This window comes from Lipophrys pholis (genome assembly GCF_963383615.2).
Source record: "Lipophrys pholis genome assembly, chromosome: 6".
In the NCBI taxonomy this organism is placed as follows: Eukaryota; Metazoa; Chordata; class Actinopteri; order Blenniiformes; family Blenniidae; genus Lipophrys; species Lipophrys pholis.
Window position 1 is genome coordinate 26106356 of NC_137629.1, and position 20353 is coordinate 26126708.

Sequence of the window (20353 nt, forward strand, 5' to 3'; positions counted from 1 at the left end):
GAGACAGTGTACGAGTGTAAACGTTTTTCTATGGCGTAACCTCCTCAAATGCATTTCAACAACCTTTCCTTTGTGCAACTGTTGTGTATCTTTGTGGGTTTGTTGAGGCACTGCCACTGTTGTTTTTGCTGCAGTATCTGTCAGAATCTGGGAACAAACCTCAATGAACAAATAGACTCGGGGTGTCAAACATGCTGCCTGTGGACTAAACTGACGGGCCAGAGGACCAAAGGCAGCCCGTGCTGAGGGATAAAAATGAGATTAGCTGCTGTTTTGAAATAAAAAAAAAAGTAACTTCTAGATGGCAGGAATCCTCAAAGTAATGCAGCAGTAAAAATCCAGCAATAATATCGCTGACTTAATGGTGTCCACAGTAAAAAGATATTGGGCTGAGTTGGTGGAAATCATTCTAAAGACCGGAGAAGTCGTGAGACAAGGTGGGCTGTGTGGTGATCAACGCTCTCGCTTCACACCAGAATATCCCTGGTCTGAGTCCAGGCTTGAAGGTCTTTCAGCTTGTGATATTTCTCCGGCTGCTTCACTTTCCTCCTACAGGAAGAAATGGTGCCTGCAGATCTAAATCCAAGTGTGCGGGGTTGTATCTGTCCTTTCCCTCGGACGGACTGGCAGTCTGTCCAGAGTGTACCCCGTCTTCACCCACAGCCAGCTGGGAACATCTCTTAGCGCCACACGGTCATAATTTGAATAAGTGGTAAAGGAGACGGACTGCTGCGGAAATGATTTCAGATTGTAGTTTCTGAGGTTGATTTTGTGAAAAACATTTAGCGCATATGAACATTTTCAGGACATACGGTTCTCCCTTTAGCTAAAACTCAAGAACAAAAATGGAAGTTGCCTGTATTTGTAAGCTATTATGCTATCATTTTACTTCTCCAGTCCCATCGAGGCCGTTTTGGGTTGTATGTAGCACCTGAACTACAGTTTGACACCAAAAGAGTTAGACCATTTCAACCTCCAGCACAAAAACACCAAATGCATCAATCACGAACCCATGAGTTTAGAGATTACTCTGTTTAATTTAGGATCAAAAATATGACAATATACAGTACAAGATTTTGGATTTATTCAGTGTTTCTTGCGCATAAGTTAAAAATACAGTATTTCAGGTAATTTGTCGTCAGAAGGGAATCACAAAACAATCTCTGAGTTTTTCCATTTCACATCAACAAATAAAATAGAAATAAAAAGTCACCAGCTCTCAATCATAACACACAAAAAAAAATAGACAATAACAAGAGCTGAAGTACTATGAAACTGAAAACTTGACTAAATAGAATTTGTGTATTTGAAACAATCAGTTGCTACAAGTTAAAAAAAAAAAAAAAAAAAGTAATAAGACAATCCCTTCATTAATCACTAAAATCATCAGAATGAATATTACACACGCTACTTTAATGGTGCTGGGAAGTCTGTTTGGGTCTACCAATACCCACCTGTGAGATTAGGCTTTCAACCTCAAAGAGTTTCGCCCTACTATAAGTAAGAATTTCAATATAAATACATTTATTATGGCAAAAGGTTATCGCACAGTATGGCTGGTTGAAAGTTTGCTGAAAAAGAAACAGGTGTTGATATGAACAAAAGGTGTTTTTTTTTTTTTTTCCTTTCCTAATCTGTCAAAACAAATGGCACTCCTTTAAATGTGTAAATAGATGCAGTAAGCCCCTGCTGACCCGCCTGTCTTCAGGCTAATGACATTTGATAGTGCCACACAATAATAGAATACTAAAAGCGTGCCGCTTTGGCTTGATGGAATTAGATTTTTTTATTTATTTTTTGATGTTTTGTAAATAGTGAAAAGACTGAAAGAGGTATTCAAATACTGGACTTCACAGAAAAATGTATGCTGTTCAGTGGATTCAATAAATTTAAATGAAACAATGTTGATGGGTGTTGGAAAAGCATGGAGAGACCGAGGTTCTAGTAAACAACTCCACTATAAGGGTCAAGTGTGAAATAAGGAAAAGATCAAATTAAGTCTGACTTCAAACACAAATTTCTCATTCAAATGTTGCTACTTCACCCAAACACAGATCACTGCAAATTGTATTTTTATAGTCTAACAAATTCAAACTGCAGCTTGCATTCATATGCAGCGGATATGAACGCTGTCATCCCATTTGAAAAGATAATTCTCTTATCAGTCACATAGATATGGGGCAGTAGGACCCAACTGGATTACAAATTAAGCCACAAATGAGAAACCTATGATAATGGAGGAAGCAATGTCAAAAAGGAAAAGAGAATCAGTTCATCAGGGAACACACTGGAGAGGAACATTTATGTTGTCTGACAGCTGAGCCAATGTCAGTCGCTGACATTTGTTTACAGTTACTAGTTGGAGACTTAATTGTGACAGTGAATGCAATAGCAGGTCTCACACGCCAGTAAAATACATGCGCATTTCAGTTTGATTAAATTTGTTGAATTAATTGAAACATTAGGTCCTAAAGGTTTGTGTTTTCATACAATTGTCAGTTACATATTGCTTATTTTTTAATATGATTTAATCTCATTATTTGAGATTACTTTTGAAGTCGGCGCCACTCATCATTCAGCTCAACTCTTTCCCGCCTGTGTACATCTAAATCAGTTTGGTAGGACTTTTTTTTTGTGGTTACAATGCTTTAGGGGCGATAAATCCGGCAACTGCTCATCCAACAAATGCATCTTCTTTACAAATGTGGCTCCATTTACACGAGAAGGAAAGCCATTTTGCGGTGTGTGTGTGTGTCAGTGTGTAAAATTAGCAGTTATTTTAAACTTAGCATTATAATCCAGATCATACTTTTCAGAAATGTAAAGTCAAAGCTCCGGTTCACCTATTAGTCACACTCCCACAAGTCAGTGAATATCTCAGTTTGTGCAGCAGTGTGTCAAATATGTCTCAAGAAGAAAAAAACAAGAGCAACAAAGAGCGACTCCACATATAGCCTCTGCAGCAGTATCCCAGTTTTACAACCAAACGATGGCACACATAAACATACCTCTACGTTGCTGGGATTTTCTTGTCTCATCTGGCACCCCTAAAGCAATCAGACAAGAACAGTTTTGCTTACTTTATGCGCTTCACCGCAGCACTGACCTCCAGGATTTTTACAGCTGTAAACACAGCTCCTCCAGGACATCTTACATTTGGTTATTATTTCAGAAGACACGCTGCACGGAGACAATTAGTGCGGCGAAGGCACAATGAGGAGGAAAATATCCACAACATCATTATGGAGGTCATATTAAAAACACATTGGTTCAGAGTTGTTCAAACACGCACCAAAGAGCAAGCTCGTGAATTTGTTTCCAATTTGTGTTTATACATGAGGCGTGCATTTGCTAGTCGAGATTCACTCGTACTTGCAACATGCCTGTCAGCGCGAATAAGGTAAGACAGGTGCCGTCTGGAGTGATGTTAATGCCCCTTGTGAGGTTTTTGTAACTCCAAGTTATTTTTTTACATGCACAGATCTGTTGGAGGTCCATCCTGCTGCAGTGCTCCGTGTGATGTGGACCTCGGTCTCTGGGTGGCGTTAAGATGAGCGGATGATGTTTAGTCTTTGAGGAGTTTCTTTAATGACTTTCAAACGAGTGCATAAATCATACTTTCCTGCAATTTTTCTTCTTCTTTATTTTTTTTCCTGAATCGTCGGACTCCCGATCGTAAGTTTGTGCATTACGGATGGAAATGTGTTAATTAGACAGCCTGGTGTATAAAAAGTGTGTGCAGTATCTCGACAGGCATCTCTGCTTGTCTTGACAAAAGTGAAGAGGCAGACTCAAAGCCGGCCTCTCGGGAGTGAATAACAGTGGCAGTTTTTGAAGATATCTTTCCCTCCGATGTCCCCCCCACAGCTTTCTCTTTGTGTCATCTACTGTCTGGGTTTCCCCTTCCTTTCTGTCTTTCTCTCTGAGTTGGTGATGCACCGATACCTGTTGGCAGTGGACGTGGGGGCCCTCCTCACTGTGCTGCCTCAGACTTGTGCCCTGTGGTGCCTCCCCATATATCTCACAGTGCTTGGGTTCTCCTTCTCGTTCGTCCCGCTCTGCCTCCCACCCATCCTGCGAAGATCTCCTCTGCTCTCCCTTCTCACTCCCTGAAGACACTGCGTTTAATTAGAATTGAACTGTCAACACAAAGGCCCCCTGACTGAGTTTGCTTCACCTCTGACTCGTTGACCTCACGCTCTCTTGCACTCGCAATCCCCCCCTCCTTCCTCTCTAATTGGTCGCAGCATACCAAAATCTCTTGGCTCTTTAAGCAAATTCTCATTGTGACCAGTTAATCTCAAACTTCTCCTCTGCTGTCCTCCACTCATCCTGTCCAACCTCATAAACATCCTGCTTCCGCTCTCTTGTTTCTCTCTCTTGCAATATTGAGCTCTTAAAAATACCTGCCTTGACCCTTCTTTCTGCCCTTACTTCCTTCTGATTTTACCCCCACCCGCACCCCCCCCGCCCCCCCACCTCCCCTCTCCCATTCGTTCTACTAGTCCTGTCAGTGTCTCATAGTGTTCTTGCCAAACTTGTCGCCAAGTTGCTGTATGAGCAGAGCCAGCTCCCCTGCGGCCTGGGACTTCTCCTCCAGGAGCTCGTAGCGGAGGCTGGAAATGTCTTGCTTGATCTCCTTCAGCTCGCCTACAACAGAGTAACACACAGAAAAGAGACACAAGAGAAAGAAGTGAGCAAAAAAAAAAAACCAGGACAATCACAATCAGAGATCTATGCAGATGAGCACTTGGCTACAAGGTCAGGCAGCAGCACAGCCAATGGCACGTGCTAGTGTCACACAGCACTTGTTATACAATGATAGATGGTACGCATTGCAGCACAGTTGATTTTAGCCATGCAGACACACACACACACACACGCACACATTGACACCAACACTTGTCCAGTCAATTCCCTTAAGCACCCTGAGCATGAAATGACAGAGTGGAAGCCGTTCTTAATGAAGACCGAATTATTACCTTCGTTGACTTCATCGCTTTCCCTGTCCACTTGAGCTTTTAGTACGTACCGCTTAATCAGGCGCTTCATAATCTTCTACGGGAAGAGGAAAGCAGAAGGTTACAATAGCGAGGACGCGACAAGGTGACCTGCTCAACTTAGGTGACGAATAAACATAGCTAGTTAAATTCTGAAGTGTCTGTACTTTTGCGTGCGCCTCCACTGTGTGCACACGCGGACTAAACTAAGTGAACAGTACAATAGCGCCGTCTCTCTGAGATGAGATGTCAGAGACTCAGAATTAATCTCTGGCCAACAGGGACGTCCTGCAGCTGCTGGCACAGCCTCGCTCGCTGCATGCAACCGCTGTGGAATGGGGGTCGATACCTGTCACCACTCATACAGCACACATACAAATGAGTAATCTTGCTGTTGAGAGTGTGGAGTGGAAAACACACACAACATGGGAATTGTGAGACAAAAGTGCACTCAACCTCCGAAGGAGGTATGATTTCCCCCTGGGTAAAGGTGAAGAGCAGCGTCAGGAAGAGAGGCTCCCTTCGCTCATCTCCGATACTTTGAGCTCATTTATTGAAGCGCTTTGCCTTCGATTTCCCCCCAAACAGCTCATTAGAGATATTGTCAGCCTCTCCCTGTTGTTCTCCTTTTCTTTTCGCCACTTCATTCCAGTCGATGCCCTTCTATCCAAGCTTGTTAAATTCTTTCCTCTCTATCGTCTCTGGCCAATCTCTCTCACACCTCCTTACCTCAGTCTCTTGCATCAGTTTCTCCTTATGTCTCCTTTCCTCCTGTCATCCTGTCAACACACTCCAGCCTTCCTCACTCCCCGACTCCACATATCTCTCCTTTTTTTTTCTGTCTCATGTTACTCACCCTGTGAGTTTCTCTGTCTCTCATTGCATTCTTCCTCTTGGTTCCGTCAAATGTTCAATTCATCTGTGTTGCATCCTGTGTTTCTGATTCTGCCTCTGTCTTACCTGATATCTCGTTGGGTGTTTTCGAGCTGTTCTCTGGATGAACTCTTCTCCTGGTCGCGGATAAGACCTGAAGCGTTCATCCTGAAACAGACGGCAGCCCAGATTTACCCTCGCATTTCATGGCTGAGTGGTCTTTGTAAAATGGAAGAAATTCGAAACAGGTGTTAAAAGGGGCAATATATCGGCACAACAAAACAACAATGAAAGGCAGGACTTGGTGTTAGTGTCTGAGGCTCGTACGTCTTCAGAGTGAAGGCAATAAGATTCGACAACAACACTTGACCTGAGTGAATCTTTATTAGCTTACTTCCAGATGCCTCCCACGTCCATGACCTTGCTTTGTAGCATGTGTGCCATTTTGGCACCGTGGTGCAAAAATGAGTTTTCATTCAAGTGTGGACTCATGCAACGAGCTGCTTCTCCCCAGTGTGAGCAGTAATACAGTACAGACACGGACGGCTATCAGTGTGTATAACTTATTAGTGTAAAACTGGAAAAGGAAAAACAAACAATATATTCATCCGCCCAAGAACAATTGTCAAGCTGCAAATGTTGAAATTAGTGAAAAGTAGAGTATTTGTATTTTGATCATTTGTACTTGAACCAAGTATTTTTTTTTTTTTTAGGAAATATTTAAAAATATAAACAATCCATCCATAGGCAATATAAGGTAGTCAATTAACCTCACATGCATATTTTTGGACTGTGAGAGGAAAATACTGGAAACTCGTGCACACACAGGGATAACATACAATCTCCATAGAGAAAGGGCCCAACTAGTATTTCAACCCATGACCTTCTCACTTTGACCTGAAGGAGAAAATTCTCTTATTCCATCACATATTCACACACACACACACACACACACACACACACACACACACACACACACACACACACACACACACACACACACACACACACACACACACACACACACACACACACACACACACACACACACACACACACACACACACACACACACACACACACACACACACACGCACACACGCAAGGTGTTTGCACGCCAGTGGAAGAAATTCAGGGTTCACTGACTTGCTCAAGGACACTTTGCCACAGAGTAAAATTGGTGACTCAACTATGGGATTGGAACTGAATGTTTTCTGCTACTGAGAGTGAAGAACATATCATTTATGTGCCCGACTTTACATTTGGGGTCTGTTTCATAAAGCTGTGCTTACTACAGTAGACATATGTAAATAGAACTGTGAATGTGTCAATTCTAACAAAAAAATAAAAAAAGACTATAAGCATTTATTATGTGGTTAGTTCAATGATTAGCCACTATAGAGGCAATACCTTTCAGCATTCAATTACTCTCTCAATGTAATAATGAAATTCATGAAAGATGTTTTTCAGTTTGCAGGAAAACTCCACTGCTGTAAACAACATAAACAACATGTACCTATTTTTAAGGCTGTACGATATCGCCTACCCTCAACAGCTAATTATGAGCTATAAAAAAAAGCGAATAAATGTTTGTTTTTCCCCCCCAATCTATCATTACAATTTCTGAAGGCTTTGCTCAGATGGCATCTACTGATTCATCTCCATGTGAGAGTGAGGGGACACATCTTTTATGCCGAAGTTTTCCAAAGACCAACTGGCGATGCTTGGATCTCTTTGTAGTGTTGGGAACTGTCAGCTCTTCCCTAGCAATAACTTGCTTTGTTGCCTTCTGCTGACTCCATTAAACATATACTCAATTCATCTGCTTACTTTTCAGCAAGAAAATTAATTGTCCTAACCGCTGTGAATATATGAAAGGCAAATTCACCAAAGGGACCAAGCATAACTTCCGGTCCTCAAGCAGGAGAATGCACATACACACACAAACCCACACAGTCAAACAGCACAAACAAGTAGACGTACAAACATTTCCTGAATGAACATGTAAAGTAATTTTTTTTTTTAATATGAATTCCAAACATTAATTAAAATACATTACCAGTGGCTGAGTTATTTCCTCCCTCCAACATTCCAGTCATTAAAATATTTCACCAAGACGAACTTTGTTATCTTCATAAACATATGTTGCTTTGAAATTAATATAATTAGCTTCACCTAATTTAAAGGATTGAGAAACCCGCACCATGCAATGTTTCAGAAAGCCCACGTTGCCTTTTCCCACATCTCACTTGACATTTCCAAAGCTGTACAGCGTTCCAGTCAGAGGCTACTCATCGATCGCCGGCTGCACCTGATTGGCCGCTCTGTGCTGCACAGAAGTTTAGGTGTTCACAGAGGCAGCAGGGTGTAACCCGTCTTGTCCCTGTGTGAAACCTGCCAAGGCGTTTGCGCGGACGCAGGCAGAGCCGATGGCCTGACTAATAGCCTCGCTGAGGTGCTGCGTTGAGCCGAGGGATCAGACAGGGGGAACGTCTGCAGACAAGTGCAGCGCTCACATTGATTCCACATTAAATGGTCTGTCTTATTTTCTTCATGCAAGTCTTTCTTTTCATTACACCAATTTTATTTTGATATTCTCACAGTGTGAATATCTGCCAATTCTGGGGTCAGAACCCGACGACTATTTTAATGCACTCATAGGTCATGACATATAGTATAATAAAGATTGTGTCCTCTGACAACCTACTGACCAAGGCCCGTTAAAAAAAAGGATTGTTGTCGCTGCAGGTCTATATGGGAAGTTTTCTGTTCAGCCCATTGTTTGTTGCACTGTTTTAGTCAAACATAAATATTACGCAACAATACAATCCAGAACTGAACAGCAAATTACAGCAAGATTTGTAAGGTAATTATCTTTTTGCAAATGGGATTACATTAACATCAAATACATAGTGTGAGGGTGAGATTGTGAGAAAAGGCGCACTGAGGGCTGCAAAAACAATGCAGTCTGAGAAACAATAGGCTTCTGCCAAGATAACACTGAATGGTCATGATTTGTATTTGTGTGTGTTCATAATACGTTTTGTAGAAAATGCAATTTCAGAATGTACTGTTTTCTTGCACATAAATAAGAGGAAAACAATTGGAGTTGCTGGTATTTGAAGGCCATTATGTTATTTGACTGGCCGGGGTCAGATTGAAGTGGGTTGGATTTGGCTTGGAAACGAAATTAAGTTTAACACTCCTGCATGAAAACCATACAAGTGATGTCACAATAAAATAAAACCCATTAGAAAGTGGTGATGTTTCTGCAGAATTACACTTGGTGGTACCACCTTCATATTTTAAATGAAATACAAGAAGTACATGTTATGGCAGTTATTAGACAATAACTTCATAACTACTCTACAGTTCCTTCGAAATGCAAGAATGTTTGAAACAAAATACTCATAGAAGATTAATATGTAAAAAAACCAAAACATTATTGTGTATTATTCTGTTAAAATCACTTGGTTTGGAAAATTAATACTTCACCCATTTGCACCGATATCAAATACAATCACCCCATTCGTTGACAGGCGACTTTACAAAATGATCTAATATTATTCAGTTTGTGTACTTAAGAAGTCACTGACACCAACCTTGGCCTGTGAATTCAGCATGCCCATCTCTAGTTCATTGTTGTGGCGATGGCCATTGGCCTTGCAGAGGTGTATCAAGCAGGACTTCATGCGGAGGACCAGGTAGTAGAACGACTTCGGGCTCGGGACCAGGTTGAAGGGAGCAGGTAGGGTGCGACCCTCATCAAAGTATGAGAGCCATAACTTGGCTCGGGCAAACTTCCACTCCACATCGGCATCCTCCTGCACAGACAGAGAGGGAGTGTCAGAAAAGTTACCACAGGGATAACTGGCTGGCAAGCGTTCATAGCGACGTCGCTTTTTGATCCTTCAATGTCGGCGCTTCTTATTACTGTGAAGCAGAAGTGTTGGACTGGCCATCCTCTAATAGGGAACGTGAGCTGGGTTTAGACTGCCGTGAGACAGGTTAGTTTTATTGTACTGATGCTGTGTTGTTGCAATAGTAATCTGACAGAGGGTGATGAACGTGTGTCCAAAACTGAAGAGTTGCCTATTCTGTGCGCGGGTTTTCCCTAATTGCTTCACATTTCCTCCTGCAGTCCGCATACATTCATTTAAAGCTGATTAAAATAATTCAATTTAATTCAACTTTGTTTATATAGCACCAAAAACAATAAAGTCATTTCAGGGCACTCTTAGAGTGAAACCAAACAATTCACCTTTCTATAACCATTTGTAAGCCTGAGTTGGATAAAGTGTTTGGATGAGCTGGTTAAAGCTGTATGGAAGATGGATGGGTGTTTAAGTGTACCTTTTCTCACCCTCATCTTGAGTGTCTCGTTGTCCACCCTTCGTGTATGTCACTTGAGTGTGAGCCTCAAGTGTTTCAAGCCTCCTCAGCCTGCGTTGATCCGCCTATTTAAGGTAAATGTATCCTGTCTTATCACCTGCTCAACTCACCATTAGTCTTAGTTCTGCTTGCTCTCCCTTGTGCCCATGGGCATCATCTTGCTCACTTATGCTTAAAGTAATCAAGCAAACCATAAGTCTACCTGTAAAAAAAACCCCTCCCAAACTGCAAATTCCCTCAACCAGCTCAAATTTCTTCAGATAAGAGTGAGTGATAAAATTGAAAGAAATCAATAAAATCAAATGCAAACTACTCCAGCTTTTTCCATTTGTATTGTGATTCTTCCTCTATTCATCATTCTTTGTTTGTTGGCACCAAATTGATTGTTCAAAGCTGTTGGTAATATTGAAAGTTCCACTCTCTGTAATCCTTATTAACAGTATCAATCCCTCTGTCTATTGAATGGCCGTCTCGTTCACGTACCTCTATCTCCTGATACGAACTGTTGATCATAGCGATGAGCATGTTGAGAAGAACGACCACCATTGTGACATTGTAGACTCCGTACAGCACATAGCCAATGTTCTCTATGAACTTGTGGTCATATTTCAGCACCACGGAGATCACCTCAGACAGCCCGAAGATCGACCAGAAAAGAGTCTTAAAACTTTCCTCGACCCTGCAAGGGAATTAAATAAAATCACATGGCAGTGCCAACACACATAAAAGCCCATTGCATTAACAGATAATTGTTCTTTGAGTTACACATATTTACACATGCAAGCACATGAAAGGCATTTTAATACTGTGGGATTCATGAGGTGGCACTGATGAAATACCTGATGAGTCATGTCCAATTTGAACACATTGTCTATTTTCTGCCTCTCTCTCACTGTTGCACATTCACTTGCTATTACAGGCATATAGCACCAACACATGCACGAAACAGATCTGACATGGCAGTAGACGACTCGGCTCCGGCTTTGAGACCGTTTGGTTCATAAAACCCTGTTCATTAGGTCCGCAGTGTAGTCCGGGGTCAACCTTTATGCAAAAACATGCTGAAACATCACTGCAATTATTGGAAAAGCAATAATGGTTTGTCTACTTTGGAATAAAGTTTTGGGGGTGTTCGGAGTGTCCATCGGTTTATTCTAAATACTGTAATGAAGGTTTTTCAAAGATTTATGCTGGCCATATTACTTTCTTCTTCTGAATGTTACTCTGAATTAAATATCTCACTATTGCAAATGCAATCTATGCAATTCTTAAGCTTCACTTGCATTTCCCCTTTGCATTTACATACTGAATGATAGCATGGCTAATGTTTCATTCAGACCTATAGGGTACCTTCCTCCTGAAGTCCACAATCAAATCTCTGCCTGAAGGATCATTCTCTCTGACACTAACCCAGTGTGTGCTTTTGTGCCGGGGGGGGGGGGGGGGGGGGGGCAAGGAAAAAAACAGCACAAGGCTCAGAGACCTGTGAACATTGATATTCAAGTACATGTCAGTTGTTAAATATTCCATGAGGGGGGGCTTCGTAGGGAAGAAGGTGCTGCCTGGTTGGATTGCTGGAGGGGCTGCGGGCAGGGGGGAGGCTGTGGGGAGAGAAGATCAGTGAGCTCCTGGACTGGAGAGCTGTCGGTGTCTTCCAAATGATCCTCTTTTAAAGGGATGCAGCTTCCCTGGCAAACAGACAGCGAGGTGATGGCACGCGGAGTGAAGAAACACTCACATGCATAAAAAAACAAAAACCCCGACAGAAACAGACACTGGAATAGAGTGTTCCCTCCTCTGTCTAGCAGAGAAACAAACAGAAAGACCTTTCTTGGCACTTCAGCGTCAACCTTTCCAAGAAGGAAGCCCGACATGCTCTTCAACATTCGACACTTGATCTGGATGTTATTCATTGTGTATTATTTGTCTCACTCGGATAAATGGGCTCTAACAATATACTCTGCCAATGTCTCGACAGATTTAATTGCATAGTTCATACAAACGCTTTCTTTTACCAAGCTGACTTTGAGATGCTGGCACATAGTCTCTGTTGGCTCTGCTGAACACAAGTGGGAAGACCTCATATTTATTGCTTCTGAACTCTAAAAAATGAACCATTTATTTGGTCCTCAAACATGCAATCACATTTAGTCAAAATGTCCGCACGAGCGGAGGCACTCAATGTAGATGATTTGAATTTATAGGGTACACAGAACTTTGTGCCGAGTGCTCAGTATTAACATGCTAAAGGAGGTTCAGAAGGTGGCATTCTCTGGGAGCTGCTTTTGCATTTACTTTCAGCGGCCTTATTGACACAGACACAGACTGTAACTGTGATTACTGCCATATGCATGAGAGAATACACTATAGCTGCAGTTGCTGGCTATTATAACTGTTGTAGAAATGTGTCAGAGAATTTAAATGCCAGATTGGCTGCATGCAGTAAGCTGACATGGTTTTTCAGACTGAACTTTCCCGAAGCCTTTACATTTCTGAAATCCAATAGAATATGGCACCAGCTGACATAGCAGATATAGGGAACATCGGGTTTACCTGTACTTTCTTGGCTCCCAAGAGTATTCAAGGATAATGGCTGTAGAGCAATTATAGAAACGCACACAGGGTTCCACTGCAAATGTGACCAAAGTCAGAGTAATACAATGGCCATATGTCACAGCTTGTTCTGAATGGAGAAATGGCCTTGACATATAACATGGAGAGTGTCAAATCATTTCTCCTTTCCGTAGAAAGCTCTTAATTTAATCCAACTGGATAGACTGACAAGTCCTATGGACTGGAAAACTAGCAAATCTGTATTGCAATGGAACACAAGAGGAGACAAAGTTTTTCATATAACCGAATAGTTGTGTAATTGAGGTTCTTCTGTAAAAAATATATATATAAATAGGAGTGCAGTTACTGGTATGTTGGGAAAGAAACTCTTGCAATATTGTTCATGTCTCCTTTGATTCACTTAATAGTGAAGACATAGGAGGTTATTGGAGTGTTGCTGTGACACGTTCCCCAAGCTGTTACCATTATGTGGGTCAGTCTCATGGCTGAGTCGGTTATTAAGTTCAGCTGAAGTTTGACCAGCTATTTCTGGGAAGGTGAGCAATATTCTGCATGTTATTGGTTCTGAAAAAAAGGAATTCATGAAGCAATAACAATGAGAAGAGGTTTGGGCAAAACAGCTGGGTTGAAATACAAACATGCAGGGAGCAGCAGACTGCTATCATGAATGTAAGCTTGTGTTTGTTAAACGTTACTGCTGAAACACTCAGACATCATTAGACTCCTGAAAATGATGTTAGAAACATCTTTACATCAGATTTTGACTGTCATCAGAAACAAGCTCGATATTATTCTATGACAGCTGCCAACTAACTTCAATCTGAATATTTTTGTCATTCTGAAAACCAATACCTGTTACCTGGGGATTATTTGAAGTCAGATCAGAAGAGACACTTGAGTACAATCTGTGGTAAATCTCTTCAGGAGAGAAGGTACCTGGACTGGTACATGCATCAGGCTCCTCTGTCAAAAACTGTTAATCTACCCACCCGGACACGGACAATGCAGGCCGACTGCTGTCTCTATCAGTTACTTGTGTTATTGTGCAACTTTGGTGACATGCCACGAAGTCACACACCAACACAAGCAAACTAATTGAGACGTCAGTGGACCAGCAGGTCCCGTGTTTTGGCAGATAAAATGACTGTTTTTGTCAGTGGAGCCGGGTGTCTTCAAAGACAGCGTTCTAACAGCTTTAGTTCCCATTAGAAAGGATTGTCTGACAGCTGCAACAAGAACCGTCTGATTATAGCTTGGACTGACATTTATCTTTACAAGTTTCCCTTGCTTAGCTGTTTGCACGTTATCTTCTCTGAAGCAATGAACTCCTGTCCACAACAACCCTATTTCAGATGTTCCCAACTGTTGCTTTAAGACACGAAGCACGATCAAAAATGCGTGTTAAGTATGGACAATTTAAAAAAAAAAAAAAAAAAAGCGACTATTTCAATTGTGGCTTACAAACATCATTATACTGCTGAAGAAAGAACCATGCAGCGACAGAGTGTAAACACTGTTCTTGTTTTTCAGTTTTTTGGTTTTTTTTGCCCCAATGGCAAAGGAAAGGACACTGTTTTCAGACTAATAGCAATGGGGAAGGCTGTTTCCAACAATACCATCTCTTCACTCACTATTCTCATCACACACATCCGCAAGCCTATCTTACAATCAGATGAGTGGAGGAAGGTGATTTTGGTGGACTCCTCTTGAAATCCTGTTATTGGGAGCCTTCTCTCTTTTAATAATGTCTCGTCACTTATCTGAAGGTTCTATTCCAAGATAAAGATGCATTCCCCGTGGCTTTGAAATATGAAACGCATCAAAATAAAGAGAACAATTATCTGGTCTCGATTACGTTATATCCCAATTATCTTCAAAATCAAATTATTCTTCAAATCAGTCTTGCGGCTCACTTTCCAACCACTGTGAAATACTCAGTTGATTTACATTCTCGTGTCCCCAAAATGTAAATGTAGATAATGATGAAGGGCTTTGTTCCAGCCTACAGTAATGTGCCATCAAACCACACAACGGGCGGAACAAATGTGCGTGCGTGTGTGCGCACACGCACACACACGGGCGCAAAATTATAATAACACATCACCACATAGCAGACTATTTATATTCACAGTTCCCCCCGACAGATTGTTAGTTTTACAAAAAAATAAAATAAATTCCAAAAACGTGTGGGATATTTATGTGTTGGTGGAATTAGTGGCTCCACCTAAAAGCACCACTCCATTTAACCAATGTTAGTGTACAGCATGTGTATATTACACCTCAGCTTTTTTCGTATTACACGTACAGACAGAGCAGAGGTTCTTGTTTCCCACTGCATAATGCTGATGTATGGGCCGCCAGTACCGTTGTGCATTGTCATTTGTTTTGCTTGCCCAGTTTTCGGCTTATTTAATTCCTCGGAATGTGCGTGAGATGCCTCTCAGGGAGGACGTGCAATTATGGAAAACTTTAAATGTGTCTTTAGAGATCAGGAGAACGGATAAATTTGAATTTGTGTTTTACCAACATTGGCTAGGACACAGGTTATGTGTGTGTAATACAATAAGTGTCTTACTGAGATGGATGCGGTGCCTGATGCTCTGGATAATGGAAGAGGTTTTAACAACATTGAGCATCCGCTTATTTCATTTCAGAATTGTGTGTGTGGCGGTTTGCGGGTATGTGAGCATTTCATAACGGAATTGGTACACAGGCCGTGAATCAGCGTGGAAAGTCAGCAGCTGGAGAGGGCGATAGCCTGTATGTTATTATCTGTTATTAAGAGTGACAGCTTCCAAAAGGCGAAGTTAGATGCTGAATGACGCACACATGCTCACATGCTATGTTTATGTGGGTAATATGCATTGACAACCTGCAGACTGACGTTAAACTTTAAGCCACGACGACTTGCCTAACCCTAACCTAATCCTAACAGAGCGACCTTGAACCCAAAACTTTATTCATTTTTCCAAAAAGTGGGATTTCCATTTTGGTCCTCATTGTGCCAATCACTCCCAAGGGTCTTTCCGTTATTTTCATCTATATGCTGCAGACTTTTTCAACCTTAAACCAAGCCTTCACCCTAAAATCTAATATGATGCAAGTTTTTTTTTTCTTCTCTCCAAAATCACTTGAGCCCACACGATACTTAATCAGAAACACTGTGTGTTCCCAAATTATGAGGTACTCTTGCTCACACAGACATTTACAGCTGCAGGACACTGTCAGGAAATAGCTGGCTCCCTGTTCCTTTCTTTCTCTCTCCCTCTCTCTCTCTCTCTCTCTCTCGCATACCACATACAACGTGATGTGCATCTGTGTGTGTGTGTGTGTGTGTGGGAGACTGGTGAGTCACCTCCGCTATGCCGGAGCAGTCCAAGCCTAATCGCCGACAGGCCCAAATCAACCTCCTTGCCCCAGAGACATGCTCTCAGTCTGTCTCCATCTCTCCAGCTTTGCGTTTCATGTTTTGCGGCTGTCGTTTTCAACTCCTCTTCTCCTCCACGATGGTCACCGTCTCTTGCTCGGCTGCCTCATCTCGCACCCATTTTCTCATTATATTCCCATCGCCACTGCTTTTATATCTCCGTCAACATCGCTCTCCCTGCCTCGCTCTCGCTGTATCCATCTTTCAGCCCGACAGCTTTTAGCCATCTCTGTCACTCACTCCAGTCTTGACTTTATTCCCCCCTCTTTACATCAGCTTCCCTCCACATATGTATTTTTTCTTTGTTTAAACTGAGGCAATATTTTTATACTGGTCAAATGTAAATATAGCTTATCGCTAATGGCTGCTCCCGGTCTCCTGCTCTCCCGCCTTCCCTATACCCTTCAGTCATTAGCAAGATATTAAATTCAGGTTCTCAATAGCTGCTCCTCTCGTCTCCAGCTGACAGACAAGTGGTCTGACAGACAAATATAGATGAAAAGTCTTTAAATATTAAATCAAGTTTAACTTTCTGTTATATCAAGTGGAGCTGTAACCATGGCGAAATCAGGGTGGAGCCGTGCCCACCAAGGCTTTTAATGAATGAATGAAAGATGAATGCATGAATGCGGCTCCCAGGAGATGGCCTGGTGCGTGTGTGTCTGTGTGATAAAGAGGGGGGGGGGGGGAAATGATAAACTAAAGGGAAATTGAGCACTAAACCGGCGTGTGTCTGTTTATGAGTGTGTGTGCATGCCTGTGTGACAGACAGTGGGAATGAAAATGAGGCAGTAAGTGAACAACGCACAAGAGTTGCCATTGTGTGTGTGTGGGTGTGTGTGTGTGTGTGTGTGTGTGTGTCTTCAGGCAAGCTGTGAGAGAAATCTTATTAAGCAGGGAATACAACACCACAAGATGAGCAATTAAGAGTGTTTTGATAGCGAATCAAGCACGACATCAAGTTTTTTTTTTTTTTTTAATTTGCCTGCTCCCTCAATGTTTGTCTTTTTTCTGTCTGTGTTATTCTGTGTTGTCTTCAGATTATATATTTTTTTCCTTTTCACAAATTTGAATAACATATTGACCGTTCCCTTTATTCCCTGGAACAGCACTTTGAATCCTACAGCTTCACAGACTCGTGAGAGAAATGATTTTCAGAGCATTTTCAATGCAAAAAAACATACTATAGGAAATGAAGATACTAATGCCCATAATTCTACATTCCATTATCTAAATGGATAATCTTGGGGACAAAACCAACTGGGAAATATTTCTGCATTAGCCAGTTTTGTTCTCAAAGTATGATCCTGTGTGACCATTGATTGAGATACAAAGAAGGAACATGGCTATACTTTATAAAGACAAGTTGTATGAATGGTCAGAAACGTTCAGCATCTATGACAACTCTTCTGCTGGACACCGGAACAAACAACAGAGCAGTAATGCCCCTGATGAAGTGAAGGACACACCATTTCTGCAACATCTTGGATCCTTAGAGCATATATCAATTAAAGAGTGACAGCTACCATCTCACTAGATAATGAAACAGCAATAATTCAATCTATTGATTTTGTTACTCTAAATCTGGCTTATCTACACAATGTGCAGACAGAAATGGATAAATATATTTCAATGTAATGTCAAATAAAGACACTGTTTAATCTTGAAAGACAATTAAACTTATTTATGGCATAAATAACTACATAAGTATTTTATGGTTTTCTTTTAAACTAAACTTCATTGAACTAGTTAATATAATACAAAGAACAACATACTCCTGCACGCACACAACATAAAAACTCAATTTCTCATTTCATTGCAATATAGTTTTTATCAAACGCTCCGTAAAATCAATGAACTGGACAGACTGAAGTGGGAAAATAACTTGACTCGTGTTCATTCACACTGCTCGTCCTTTACATCTGGCCTGTTTGTTGAACCCTTTAGAACAGGGATGTCAAAGTCAGGTCCTGGAGGTGAAGCTCAACAGAACATGCCGTGTTGAAGCAGGGAGACATGGAAACATGCAGGACGGCGGCCCTCAAGGACCGGAGTTTGACACATGTGCTTTGGAAGATGAAGGAGAGATCAGCGCTTCAGATTTGCTTCATTCGATTCAGGAACACTATCTTCCCCTGATGTGGTAAGCCCTTCTGCTCTTCCTCCATCTGGGACTTCACAGTAAGTAAAAAGAAGGAAACACAATGCTGGACTCCTGATCCTGTTGACCCTGCACAACTTGATGCTAGACGACATTTGCCAAGAAGCTCAATCAAGCAATATTTTCCCATGTTTGCATGTTGTTCCAACTTCCTTAACAGGAGGCAAAGTGGTTTGTAATAGTAACACAGCAACTAATGCTCTGCTCAGGACAAGGCATTAACATTTTCTTTGTATCTCTGCAACAAGGTTGGACGCTGGAAAAAGTGACCTTTGTATTCATCAATTTATTTTGTTGCACATGAGTGCCTGTTCGGAATATTTAATATTTTGTAATTTGACATTTGCACGTCTGAGCCATGCAATTCATATTTTTCTTTACATGAGATAAGACTAGAATTTAATTATTTGAAGCAGATCAGATCTAAATGTTAAGGGTGGTTTACAGGAGCCCATGAATTTAGTCACTTATAATACTTTTATAGACATGGCTTTAACCTGCCAACATGTTTAAAATGTACACTGAATGCATTGAATGAATGCATCTTTGTATTTTAAAATTGCAAAGTAACTAAGAAGACTTTTTTCCCTTTACACATGCTGCCGCGTAACTCTTCCCTCAATAGTAGGAAAATAATCTGCTAACTGATTTCACCCAAGCATGTTGTGTTGCTCTGTTTGGCACTAATTACTGAGTATCCAGTACGTTGTTCGTCTCAATTACACTTATACAGCTTCTGTGTCCATCCGTAGAGCAGAGACGTACCGCTCAGCTCAAACGGATCAGCATCAGGAAGACAGTTATGTAGAACAACACATGCCTTGATGACTTTGGTTTCCACGCCACACTCCGTGGCCCTCCAAAAATCTCACCACGGTGTTTGCGAGTATTGCAAAAGCATCCTCTACAACAAGCCTGGCTCTGGAGTGCCCGTGTAGATCTGCTGAACTGCACACAGGGGCACCGCTGTTATTGCAGTTAGATGCCAGGAGCAGTTCCGTTTCAACAACAAACAAGACCTGAAACTATGGGCCTAATGAATTCCAGTGTGTTATTCCAGTGTTCTTATATGTAGGGGTGCCGGCCTACTTTTTAGACTCCCGATCAAAACAATTCGATTCCCTTCAACTCTCACAATACAAAATGTATATCCCTAACTTTGGGAAGCTACATCTCATCTTAACTAAACCAACTCCTTTATCACATAATTTGTGATTACCAATAACTTATCAGCATTGGAGTAAAAGAAATGCGAAATAAAATAGAAGTTTGCGGATGTAGTCACACACCGTGTAAAGAGTGAAGCCTTGCAAAAAGAACAATTTTCATTGCAAAGATTTAGTGTTCTGTGATAATCTAAGTATTATATGTCACCAAGAAGGATATTTAAAGCTTGACATCATTTGTAATGATAATGTGGGGAGTTATTTTAACATTTTAAATATCACTTTCAATGTGAGCAGGAGAGTTCAAAAGTCAGTGCTGGACGCGTAGCGTGAGTGAATTCTTTATTCTGTAACTTTTGGGTCTCTTTTCACTCAGCCTGACTTGCCTTAATCATAATGGCGTTTCCCTTCCTTATTTTGACATTTAGATGTGGCTGACTGGTAAAGGCTGAACACGACACCTCTGCCTTGCCGTCAGAGTTAATAAATTCTGTCTTTTGTTCACACTTTGACTCTCAGTTCTCTCACCAACCTCTTATCTTCTTTTCAGACCACATCTCTTTCACCACCTGTCTTCTATCCGCCACTCCAGACCCTCTTTAACGCTCATTTAGTTTTTCCCTTTAATCCCAAACATTTTTTTAGACCGCACTTTTCATTTGAACTTCCTTTGTGCGTCTTTATCGCTGCGACTCTTTGTGCCATCTTTGACTCTACTATTCTCTTTGCCCTTAAATCCCTGCCCTCTCTGTGTTCACTG

The 20353-nt window shown here is 41.5% G+C and overlaps 1 protein-coding gene across 1 annotated transcript in view; it reads right to left on the reverse strand.

Annotated features, from left to right (window-relative positions):
- Window positions 1-5840: 5840 nt before the first annotated feature.
- The window catches only part of trpc7b (transient receptor potential cation channel, subfamily C, member 7b), a 49355-nt gene continuing 34842 nt past the window's right edge, over window positions 5841-20353 (reverse strand). Inside the window, exons 8-10 of the mRNA XM_080464907.1 lie at window positions 10749-10944; window positions 9476-9697; window positions 5841-6041 (exon numbers count right to left, since the gene is read on the reverse strand). Coding sequence (XP_080321033.1) covers window positions 5916-6041; window positions 9476-9697; window positions 10749-10944 — 544 coding nt within the window. The 3' untranslated portion in view covers window positions 5841-5915. The remainder of the gene's footprint in view (window positions 6042-9475; window positions 9698-10748; window positions 10945-20353) is intronic.